The sequence below is a fragment of the Epinephelus lanceolatus genome, chromosome 18 (genome assembly GCF_041903045.1).
Source record: "Epinephelus lanceolatus isolate andai-2023 chromosome 18, ASM4190304v1, whole genome shotgun sequence".
In the NCBI taxonomy this organism is placed as follows: domain Eukaryota; kingdom Metazoa; phylum Chordata; class Actinopteri; order Perciformes; family Serranidae; genus Epinephelus; species Epinephelus lanceolatus.
In genome coordinates, this window is record NC_135751.1 from 17,018,603 (window position 1) to 17,031,704 (window position 13,102).

The 13,102-nt window shown below is 42.5% G+C and overlaps 1 protein-coding gene across 1 annotated transcript in view; it reads right to left on the bottom strand.

The window, feature by feature from the left end:
* Window positions 1-13,102, bottom strand: part of LOC117268597 (inactive phospholipase C-like protein 2) — an 84,848-nt gene that overhangs the window by 26,433 nt on the left and 45,313 nt on the right. The window contains exon 2 of the mRNA XM_033645186.2: window positions 3,367-5,853. Coding sequence (XP_033501077.1) covers window positions 3,367-5,853 — 2,487 coding nt within the window. The remainder of the gene's footprint in view (window positions 1-3,366; window positions 5,854-13,102) is intronic.

Genomic DNA, 13,102 nt, shown 5'->3' on the forward strand with positions numbered 1-13,102 from the left:
GCAGATGAGAGTGTCTGCTATGACACATGATATGCCTGTGATTATTTCATATGTAGCATAAGGTATTTGGAGTTTTACAAAAGTTAGTATGTGTTTAAAAGTCTGTGTCAGCTTTACAGGGCTGTCTTCACAGTGAGCAATATTTCATGTCTTATTTGTGAAATGTTCTCGTGCTGACTCACACCCAAACAAAGATAAGAACCCAATCAGGACAAACTGTTGAGGTATCCATTTGTCGCTAATTCAAATTATTCAAACAAGCAACACTTTCATTGGGCCAAATATTATAATCTTTTGCCTGGTGAGGAAACACTTTTTTGAATTGTTCATTATTTGCCTGTATTGACACTTTTATTTCCACTGATTTCCCTGAAATTACCTTCCTCGTATCCCATTTAGGCCGTAATTTGCTAATGCTACTACCTCTAAAATAACAGGATCAATTTCACCTCTAGAACACAAATATATCTCTCTCTGTGCTGGGGTCTTGGAGAGGAAAATGATGTCCTCTTTCAGAACCATTTCCACAACTGAAAAATCCATGACAGCATGCCACAGGATCTCTAATCACATCTCTGCTTATTTAGATTGGTCTGGTCTTTTGTTTGCTGTGCCATTAGACTGAGGTTACTGCTCACTGAAGACAGACGGACAGACCTTGGTATTTATGACCTTGATACATAAAAAGGAGTGTGCTACATTTGCTTCTGTTGGAACAAAGAAGAGTTGGTCTAACTGAATGTCTTCTGACACAAGAAATAAAAATTACATATTTGATTTTGTTACACCTGCATCCTGGCTACTTGCGTGCAAAACACCTGGTGTAACTGTAGATATCAGGTTAAGGAGATCAGAGAAGATAATCAGGAATAACATTTGTCAATGACCTACTACTTCATTTTTAAAGCAAGACTAGCATATTTGTGTGCATTTATTAGAGCTGTCAAAATAACATGTTAATTTAGATGAATTAATCACAGAAAAAATAATGCATTAAAAAAAATTAACGCTGATAAATTGTTTTCCGTGGTGCCCTTTGACCCTGTGCGTCATTGAAGGCCACAGTGGCTTTGTCACATGATGGAGGCAGACGTGACGATGCTGCTTGGTCCTGTGAATGGAACATTTACATTTAAAAATGCCTAGATGGAACTGTTGACAGGAGCACCATTCTCTGCAATTTCTGCAGTAAGGAATTTTCGTACCATTGGACAAGGGGACAATTGTATCCATTGTATCCAAAATCAAGCAGCTTTTAATTACGACACATCTGCCAAAATTCATTGGAAAAAATACTTTCACAGCTATCAACAGCTGATATACGAGATTAATTTGGATTCATTAATCACAGAGCATGTGATTGATTAGATTCATTTTTTTAATCGCTTGACAGCCCCGGCATTTATATGTGATGAAGAAAATATTTTTTTGTTATTTTTTTGCCAATATCAAGTAAGTACTCTTGTTGGTTACTTGACTGCCAAGGCACTTTCAGAGCCACAAAAATAAATTGCATTTGTTTAGTAATCAGGTTTTTTAAACGTGGGTATATAAGGACCATTAAAAAAAGTTAAAAAAAAATATAATAATACAGAGCTGAGGGAGGAGGGTAATATCCCAAGAAAAATGGGATTTGTGGCACAGCAGGAAACAATATGACAGATCATCAAATTAATCAATCCTCACAGTTTCTAGGCACCAGCAGTACAACATTAAATTAAACTGCCTGTAAACGCAACCAGCGATATCTTTTAATCTGCCAATTGTGTTGTAGTTCCTGATGCACAAAAGCTATCACCTTATTAAAAGCAGTATGTTGTTTTCCTCTAAATAGGCCCAATTCAGAGCAATGTCTCCTCAAAGTCCTCATGTTAATATGGTGATACTGGGCTAAAACCATGAGTTTTTCCTTACTGCTAAATCTGATGGCAAAGTATATTTTTAGGTCATCTACTGCAGGCATAATACATGGTCAGCGGAGGTGTCTGCAATGTGATGGAGTTGGTCCAACCTTGTAAAGTGAAGCTATGTTGTTTCTTGGCAAAAAAAGAAGAAGAAGAAGAAGAAGAAGAAGAAGAAGAAGAAGAAAGGAATCTGATGTTTTCTTTCTCAGAAATTTGTTACTTTGATCTGAGAAAATTTCTGAGTCTTTTCACTCAAATTTATCATAATCTCAGAGTGTAAATGTTAGCATTTTCAATTGGAATATTACTCTCTTCTCCCAGCTCTGTTTATTTTATTTCATTTTTTAAACCTGTAGTGGCCCTAACACGTCATTGTAGTTTTTTAACTACACAATTTGATTCACATTTTTTAAGGGTTGACAGAAACATTGTTGATTTAGATGTTTTAACAGTTAAAAGTGTACAGCATGATTATTTTTTATGTTGTTAGCTGTCAAGAAAAGAAAAGCGCCTGCCACTCTTAACTGTCAACCAAACAACACCCAATGTGGCATTCAAAAAGGCTCACCGGCTCTCCCTGTGTTGTAATTTGTAGACTTAACAAATGAGACAAGCTTCATATCACACCCCTCAGTCATCACAAACAAAATGATACATGCAATGGAAGGCTTCTGGCTATTGGTCATCAGCCAAATACTCTGTGGTTACTAATCTTCATTTGCTCATCCAGAGGAGTTTTTAAGTAGTGCACTAAGTGCCTAGCAACCCAGTCCTCTCTCCCCTGGGCAGTAATTGTCCCTCATTAATGATTACACTATTCATAAACTTCATAATTGTAAAGCAATGTCACTTTATTACCGTTCTCTGCTAAAACATTAATAGAGCACAATTAGTGACGAGCCTTTATCCACAACAGCAAGTGAAATTAGTCTAACCAGAAACACTTACATCAGATTGTAGAAGCAATAAAGGGTTATAGAATTTTATTTGGTTGAAAAGGTTTGTCTGTCTTTTTGTATCTCAACTTATAGGTACACTTATAGGTAAAAAAAAAACATTTCAACTGCAGTATTGTTTATCAGTCTAGATTGTTTTGGTGTTAGCTGCCAAGTGTTGAAGATATCGGCCATAGAAATGTCTGTTTTCTTTGGACTTTAACGGAGCTAGATGGCACTAAGCTTCTGGTGCTCAAAGCTCCAAAAAATACATTAAAAAACTCAACAGCAAAGTCTCTCTCCAGAAATCATGAACCGGTAACTCAAGATAATTCACAGACCTTGTTGTGATCAGTTTCATATAGGAACTATTTTCTTTTTACTGAGCCACACCCAGAACCATGCATGTAATGCTAGCTCACCTAGCACCACTGAGCTAGGTAACATTACTTCTCAGCCAAGACGGAAGCCATTAATCTTTACATCTGATTATGTGTTATAAATACTTAAAGAAAATAGCTCCTTACCTGCACATTTTCTCTGAGGTCTGTGGCCTCCCTGAGGGGCTGGGTTGAAGCCCTGAAGAGCTCATCCACTACTTTGATCCCTGTGGTCTTAGTGGTGGTGTACTCCCGGGCCTTCCTACCCTTCCTGACAGAAATGCCTCTCTTATGAGCCTTTCCTCCACCTCGCCTGTTGGTGATGGCTACATGGACAAACAGGGTGGTGTTGGGTAGGAACTCTCCTGTCAGAGATTGCAGGGGGACATGTCTATAGCCTGGCTGTAGGCACTCAAATGGGATGGTGTACTGGCCAATGAACTCGTCTCCAATGTAGTCATCATCCAGCACCACAAAGCGCAGTACTGCAAGTTCAGGTAAATTGATCTGAAATTCAAAGCTCTCTTCAAAAATGGGGTTGTCACCATTCTGGGACACAGTCTTGGTTCTTTGCTCAGCACAGTCAGCTGGGATGCCGTGGATCTCCACATATATGTAGGGCTCCACCACATCACCCTTAGCCGCAGAGCCACGAGGCTTGGGCAGATTCTGCCCACTGATGACCTTGATGTGGAGAAGCTGTGCAGACACCCCTGGTAGGGAATCCCGTGCATTGGCACTGAAGTAGGACACTTCCTCCCTCATGATAGCTGGCCGTAAAACATACCCGCAGTTGCCATTCTGCCTAAACCAACCGAGGTTGAGGTCCATCATCAGGCCTGGTGTCTGGTAGTTCATGGCCACAATCTGGCAGCCACACTTCCAGAAATCCTGGGGGTTCATGTTGCTGGCATCAATTCTCATTGGTGTGGGATATATCCGTGAGAGAAAGCGCTTGTTATAACAAACAAATTCCTCTGGGAACTCATTGGCAAACCTGTTTGCATCTACCTCATTGAAGGAGCAAATCTCCCAGTATTTCTGGTCCCTCTTAGAGATCTCAAAATCCCTAAACTGGACAGATTTGCAGAGAGATACAAGGTCAGAGAGCTCCCTGCACAACCTGAGTCTCTTGTAGCCTAAGCCATTTATCTGGTCCTTCTCATCAGCTCCCACTCTTCGGGACATTTCCAGTCCCTCCTCCTCATCCGTCACATCTCCCTCAATGTCAGTGCAGTTGGGCGGTAGCTTCTTACCCTTGATGAGGATTTTACCTTTGAGCTTCTCAGGGGAGGGTAGGTAGTTTTCCTCCTTGTTGGGGGGTTCAATGTACAGCTTGTCCCCAAGAATCTTTTTCATGTGCTGTGCCATGACCCTCTGCTGGGGGATGCAGCAGTGGGTCACTAAGCAGAGAATCAGGGGATACTCTGAGCTCTCAAAAGCATATTGGTTTATAATGTCCAGGACTTTAGAGAAAGCTAGATGTGACGCCACAGAACTACCCACATACACCACTGGTTCATTGTCAGGGCCATCCCAAACAATGACCTCAATGCTGCGACAGCCCATTCTTAGAGCTCGAATGTAGCTGCTGATGTCTGACGAACCCCAGAAATGGTCTTCCAGAAGGGAGGCATTATGTGACGAGTTGATGTAGTAGTGGGACAGAGGCTGGGTCATATCCTGGCACACACGTTTGTGTTGGGGGTCAAAGATGTGGCATTCAGAGGAGAGGAGGTAGTGTGTAAAGCCATCAATGGAGAGGTAGGCCCTGTCCCTACCTTCGGCAGATGGCTCAAATTTCTGAACAATTTCCCTGCACATGTCCTCCGTAACACCTTCCACACCCTGCTCCACCTCCACGAATAGCATTAGATCTTTACTGTCCAGATACTCCTTGTTACTGGAGAACTGCACCAGTAGGAAGAAGATCTCTGGTCGTGTGCAGAGCTCACAGTAGGCCTCAACAAAGGTGTCCATGTTAATTGCCTCTCCGTATTGGTCTTTAGCTTTCTGGAGTTCCTTGAACTTCAGCTCTATCCTGGACTCTTTCATTCCAGGGTTGAGCCCCTTGATTATCTGGGTAGCCCTGAACAGGTCTATGTGTCCCTCCTTTTCCATGTCTGCTAGCTCAAACACTGAGCCAATCCAAGATGTTCGTAGACTCGGTTGGCTGGGTTCCATCATGTCCACGGTGTGCCGACCATAAGACACCAGGTACCTCAGGCCCATCACCCAGGTGCTGACAACATCTGCTGTGCTAGCTACCAGATCTAAGGACTCATAGTTATCCCCATAGATGATTGAGAATGCACATTCATCAGGGAACTGATCTGAGAGACCATTGCTGCGCAGAACTGGAGTTTTCTTTCCTAAACGGACCTCCTTAATGCCCTTGATCTCCAGTTTGGCCTTTTCTGAATCCTTTTTGGATGGCTCCCAACGGAGCCAGTGCATGTCTGGATCCAGCAGGAAGTAGCGGTTGTACATGCGTGAGTTGGAGCGCACCTTCTTCATCTCACAACCCTCCATCATGAAGGCCATGCAGGCAGCTGTGCTGTTGATCTTGCGGTCGCTTGGCATTGTGCTGAAGGACACTGTTTTCTTCCTCACCTGCCTCTGTTTGGAACCATCCTGGAAACAGAATGGGTAGGGGGAGGGTTGGGGAGGAGAAAGATTTTTTGGTTACACTTTGTATCTGATTTCAGGAAACAGCAGTGAGTACTTCAGTGAGATTATAATGAACAGAAGAGGAGAAAGGAGACAAAAGGCTGAGCTAGCTATTTCATCATAGAGTGGCTTCACATCTAGACAAATATATGAACATTAAATAAAAAAGGCTTAAATTTAAACACAAGCTATTATGCTGCTAAAATGCAAAAATGGACATGATGTACCATTCCTATCAGTAAATTGCGCTGAGCTGCTGAAGGCATAAATATGACAGTTTATATTAATGGGCTGTCATTAAACTCTCAGTTATCAGCTACTTGGTGGAAATCTGTCTTTCTTTTATGCTCTCCAGCAGTGAGCCAACATGCTGGGGCCCATATTAGGGAGATGGGACACAGTGGTGAATGGGAACGATGGGGGTCTGCTTTGACATTTCACTATTCAAACGGCAAAAAACAATCAGTACTTTTCATAATATATTTATGACAGGCCAACAGCCTCAGAGATAATTGTATGCTTATTTAAAATGCACATCTCCTTGTCTAATTATTCTGCTCGTGTTTTTAAACTACATAACGTCATGTGGAGGGCAGAGTAACTTCTGGGGTTTTCCTTTGAGACAAATCGTAATGTACTGTAATGCATGCTGCATGAGGTCTGTTTCTTTTTTAAAACAAGACTGCTTGCTGTAATGATAGGATACGAAACTGGAAATATGATTTCGGCTTGGCTCAAGTCAAAATGGTTTCATCTCTCAAACAAAGCTGAGTGCTTTGAAATTGCTTTCAAGTTACCTTATGAGATAAATATTCATCCTGTGGGTAACCTCTCAAATACATTTCTTGCCAGCCGATTCCAAAGACACTGAAATGTCTTTGGAAGCTTTAATCTAGAGGGACTGTCACTCTACAACCCAGGCAAACACCAAACTTGTGAAAGTAGTAAAACAGATGCACCACACACCACCTGCCATGACATGGCTGAACTTTTGCAGCTTTTAGGTCGTGAGCCTAGCTGGCAGAAAGCAGACAGACAGCGCTGCCCTATTTTCACACAAGGCTGTGGTTAGCTAGATAGCCTGAATGCAGATGGCCTGGTTAAGGCCTTGGAAAATAGGCTTGTTGAATAATGCATACCACATACAACAGTACATCAAAATCAAAACAAAACTAATCCACAAATTACTTTGACATATTTAAGATTCTACACAAAGCCTTTGAGACTCATTGTTGAAAAAGTACTTCCTGAAAACATGTCGGTGGTGATGTTTGATTACTTGCAACACCTCCAGTGTAAACTAAATGTTACCAAAGCCATCTCATCTCAATTTTCTTCTTGATTCTGTGTCTTTTGATTGTTTTTAGTTTGGAGAAACAAAGCTAGAATGGGCAGAGGACCCCAGGGCTACAGAGAGGTGAGTGTGTGTTCGCCCCCAAAACCATAACTGCATGTACAGGTCTGATGGATCTCCCCTGAGCGTGGTTCAACTCTACATACAGTGAAATACCTCAGAGACATCCATCTTCCACCTGACGGGCAGAGGCAGATGACACCTGCCACCCCATTGCGATTAATGAGCACCACTCGATGCAAAACTGAAGATATGACACGATCATCGCTCTCTGGTTTTGTCCTTGTTTTACGACCTCTATCGCTTTCCCCTACACATTAAGTACTCAATATCATAATTTAGACATCTGTAATCTGTAATAGTGATCAAATCATTTTTAATGTGGATGAAAATACCTTTTGGATATTCTAGTCAGTGGTCTTACACCAGATGGTGTGCTATGGCTTGATGATACAGGGACCACCCAGGTCAAAAAGGTTGCTCTCTATGTGTTAAAATAGAGTTATTCAAGCATTTATTTTCTTGCCCTCAAGAAGTACTTGCATGCAATTGTTGTGAGAGCTAGTGCCAAGACCCACAGGCACATGGTAATACATGCACCCTTGCCAAGACTGTGAGGGTTAGGAGGGTGATGTAGGTTCAACTGGGGGATAATACAATTCAAACTCTTTCGCAGAAGTAACCCTGGAGTGAAAATAACTTGTCAACCACTTCTTATGAGAAGCAGACGGACCACAGCAATGATGCTAACTCTATCTTTGTCTCTTTTGTCATGCTCTTGCTTGTGTCATGCTCTCGATTCCTCCAACAAATCATCTGCCCCCAAACCCATCATAGTGCTCGCAGAGCGAGATAAATCTGGAGGCCGTAATCAAAAGATCACATTTCAACCTAAATGTCACGCTCTTTGATTTCACTAGCCTGCTTCTTTCGCCTCATGAGACAGAAAACTACATTTAACAAATCTAGCCTATTTTTTTAAGCAATCCAAAGACCCAGTTGGTCTCTCGTCTGGTTTGCTATTCTGCTATTTGTGAAAAATCAAGCAGATGGACATCTATGTTAAGTGGGGTATTGGGGATATGTGGAGAAAGCTCTCTGAGACAGAAAGCAGACTGAGCAAGTGGCAAGAGGGGGAGGTCTGTTCAGGTCTGATTGTTTCCAGGCCTTCTTTGGGGAAGTGCTGTGGCAACAGAGGGTCAAAGAGTAGCAGGCTAATGTTGTGTCTCATTAACATGCTGTTACAATTAGCCGGACAGCTAGGTTGGATGACATGCTGTTCAGCTCCAGCCTCTCAATCAAAACCAAGCAGGCAAAATGTGTCTGTTAGGTGTCACTTCACACACTATTGAAACTGAGTACTATTTACTCAAGAGTCCCTTCAGGATTTCGCAGGCTCTTTTTGGGATTGTAGCAGCCTGACATGCCTGATTTCACAGCAGCTTTTCTGAAAAACTGCAATGCATGTTGTTGTTTATAAGCGTTTTCTTGCAATGAAATCAGGGTGCAAGTGAAAATGGTACAAATACTGTGATATAGTGATGCTGTCACAGATTTTTGTGAGCATTTAGTGTTTCCCACAGAATTAGAATCTATTTGTGATGGAGAGGCACTGACAGCTGATTGCCACCGGTCAGCTGTTAACGCCCTTCAATGCAGTGCTGAGGGACCGTCTTCGTCCTGCTCTCTTCTTCGTTTGCGGTGTGATGGTAACAGTTAGCCCTGTCACTCTGTGTGTAACTCTGCCCCAGGCACAGACCCCTCGGTCCTGGAGGGTCTGATAGAATTTAAATGCAAAGTCATAAAGCTGGTGACCAGGAGGTGATGGAACGAATCAGTTGCTGTGGACGTGTGCATAAATAACAAAGGTCAGGCCCAAAAAGGAGAGAAAAAAAATCTGTTGTAATTTTTTTAAAAATTTACTTCTAACAATTCATTTATTAACCTTTTCTAACAGTTCTGCCTCTGGTTTTTCCTACATTGCTACACTGTCTTTTTTCCCTTGATCGATCGCACCTCTGCTGCACTCTCTCACCATCTATTCACAGCCCCGGGGATTTTCCTGGTAGAGATGTCAGAATTTCTGTTTATATGCGTGCATGTCTGCACGAGTGCTTCTGGCTTGGCTGCCTGTTGCTGCCGCAGTGATGTGGGGGTATTTTGGTAGTCCTCCACACCCCCCCCACCCTCTCTCCTGTTGTGACACTGACTGCCCCGGGCTGGGTCAAACAGTCCCTGATGGAAGGGTGAAGCTTCTGGGGACAGGGCAGGCTGTGAGACAAGCTGCCCAACATCCTCCGAAAGGCAGTGGCATGTCACACTCACTCCACCTCCTGTCACTGTTGTCACCCCCTGATGCTGGGCATCATACGCAGTGCAACATGAGGTACTTAACTCCAGGGAGGCAATTAATGCAACATGAGCTCTCAGGTTGCCTGTTACACTGCAGTGCCCCACTGAGCGGAGTATGCCAAAACAATAACTCTTTAAAATGGTACTGCAGGGCACAATGGAAAAGTTATTTTCATAGACTTCCTATCTTTGTATAATTTCATAATCATTATATTTCCAATGTTATGGTTATATCATCTCGAAAACCAATATACATCTAGTTGGACTTCCTGTATCCCTCAGTCTGCTGTGTATCCTGAAGTGCAGCACTATCAGAACAGCTAATGCCTGCTTTATCTCTGGAGAGTATGTATGTTTGTGTGGGTGCAACACAAGCACCCCAACAAAAAAACCCCAAGGGCTTCCTCTGCTGCCTGAACTCTTGTTATGTCAGAAAGCACAAGCAAGACTAAAAAGTCCTCTTACTCAGATGGAAAAATACAACACTGTACCGTAGCTCAACATTTTAAGGCTATACGTAAAAAAAAAGGTGCAAGTTTCAGCCACTGGACTGTCAAATGCCCAACCTGTGTTTGAACACATGGAGGATGAATCTCTCCCCTAAAGGTCTTCCTGTGGGACTCTGGACATACTGCCTCTCTCACTACCCACTTCCTCCCCATCCTACCAAACCTCAAACCATCCCACCTCCTCGTCACGGCTGGGCTGGCTGCCTGCCACTCGCTACTCCTCGCTCCTATCATATCTCAACTCTAAAAAGGGGTCTGCACAAAGTAGTCAGGCACGGCTCAGTTCCTCTCGCCCACTGAGCCACTGTGTCATTCATGTGTGTGTGCAATGCGAATCGGTGAATAAGGCAACAGGGGAGCGTGGGTAATGGGGATTGAAGACAGAACAGAGCAGAGCAGAGCCCTCTTGATGACGTGCTCTCCAAGATGTGAGTCACAGTATGTGCGTTGTGTTTGCCTGCATGTGTGATGGAGGATCATGGGATCAGTGTCTACACACATATGTAACACCCTGACAGACAACTAGTCACAGCTAAGCCACATTACACATCAAATGCACAGACTGACATATCAAACACTGAGAACTCAAACACACAGAGACATCACAAAGACACATGCTTACTGTGTTTTGATGGCAAAGTGTAACTGTCAAAGTGCCCTCTGTTGATCTGTGTAACTAATTACTTTTTCAATTTCTGATAATATTACAGGTGAGGCAAAAATTTCTTATATTCTAATTATCAGATTAATGATTTTCATCATAGTAGCTGCTTGCCTTTCTGGATGAAAAATGAAGCAATAAATCACTCTCTCCAGGTCAAATTATTTCCACCACCTAATCTTTATACAAATATTATGCACATTTTTTAAAAGGTGTCGTGTGTAGGATCTACCAATGTGGTCTCACTATCAACTCGTCAAATACCATCACTTAGACAGCAGCCCTTAGCGTCAGATACAGATGCACAGAGGCACCCCTTAGCAGTGGTATGAGACGTCCCAGGTGTTGACATTTTTTGATAGCCCGAGCAACTCCTGTAGTATAAAGCATGTAAATGGCTCATTATAAGGAATTGAAAGCACGACAATTCTTATTTTTAGGTGATTGTAAACTAATCAAACCATGGGTCTGACTATTATATACCATTTCTGCCATTATATGCAACTAAATCCTGAACATTGGACCTTTAAATCTTTATAAAAAATGATCAATGTGTCAGGGTGCTTTGTTCTCCTCTAATTTTCTCTAACATGATAGGGAAAGATTTCCCCAATTTTACTTGTAACAAAAGAGACAAAAAATGCAACAAGTAATAGAAGGAACTGACCCACTGCTTAGTCCTACCCCTTGAATGCAGATTGGCAAATCATAGCATAGCACTGGCCAGCTTGTTGGCTGTGTATCTGTCAAACAAGGGTATCGACACGGCTGTACTCCATACACCTTCGTGCAATCATTTTAGATTTTCTTCATTCTCACACTGGTTTTGTGGAATTAGAGTTAAATGCCGCAGCTCAGGCAAGTCGTGTAATGATGACACTCGTTATCCCAAGAGGTTGGAAGGACATATATATGTTTCTTTCCTGTTCCAAAACCAAAATCAAACCCTGAAAAGTGAAGGGTTAACTAGCTTGCTACTGAAGATATAGCGTACTGAATGCTACTTTTGCATTTTCACGATTATAACACAGAATAACTATCTGCCCCACTTTATAGGAACCAGTGAAGGGAAAGAGAGAAACTTGCTGGTATTCAACCGGCTGTGTGTCATCACAGTGTGTGCAGATAAACAGTGTTATGCTTCAACCAGGGCTCCCTGGCTGTCCACCAGCAGATGTTTATCTGTTCATCTGCCCACACTGAGATGACACATAGCTGGTTAAATATTGGCAAAGTTTCCCTTTATCGGCAGGTGATGTTGTGGTTCACTTTTACATTGTGATCTTCAGCCTTTAACATTAGCTTCTCTCTTAATCTTTTTAACCTGTTTTTTGCTGCTGAAAGAGTCTGAAATCTTGGATTTATCCTTCAAGTTCATGTTATAGACTTATCTGTCTGCTTCTCTCTGAAATAGCTTTTTTGTTTTTTTCAGAAATTTGTTAATATTTTTTCAGGGAGTGCACTTAGTTGCAGTGTGGGCTCCATGCCACCTCCAACAGTTTGATGGACCTTCACAAAGGGGTGGGGCTTTGCAAAGGGTCACTTACTAAATTAACAAGTGAATTTGATGTGATAAATATGCGTTTTGTCTTTTTTTTGGAGCAAGCCCAACACTGTTCCCTTCAGAGGCAGTGGACCTGAAGAGCCAAAGATTTCTGGCTTTTGCCTTGAAGGATTTCACAGCTCAGTAAGCCACAGTGTGCTTGGATGAGGTAGGTGGGAGGTCATCATTGGGAACATCCCCCCTCCCTTTCCCTCCTCAAGTCTGGGCTGCCCACCACTACCCCAAGGCACCACACTTCCACCATCCAAGATGGTTACACAAACTGACATCTGAATCCTGCCACACAGAGCTCAGGGCAAACATAATTTAGCCTCTAACAGACTCTACTTCCTAAAACTGGGAGGAAAGAGGCATCCGATGAGAGAGAATGAAGGAGTGATAGAGAGGTAAAGTGGATGTAAGATTGTGCATATGCAAGAAAGAGAGACGGAAGGAGCAATTGACAGAAATTGAGAAAGAGGGGAAGTTTAATGAGCTTAATCTTAACTTAATCTGTTTAGATGTTTCGGCAGTGCTGTGCAACCTCAATGCCAATAAAGCAAATTAAATCAAATTGCAAAACTACATTCTCATAGGGGAGAAGAGGGAGCGAAGGAGAGGGATGTAGAGATAAATACAATGTCAGTAACATTTTGCCTTGGCAACACATCATTGTTATCTGTCATGCTCATAAAGCATCTCCGAAGTGAATACAGATTTTGGAAATAGGAGAGGCGAGGGAGGGATGGAGAAAATAAAGAGAGATAGATGAGGGAAAGAGAGTCAGGGGGAGA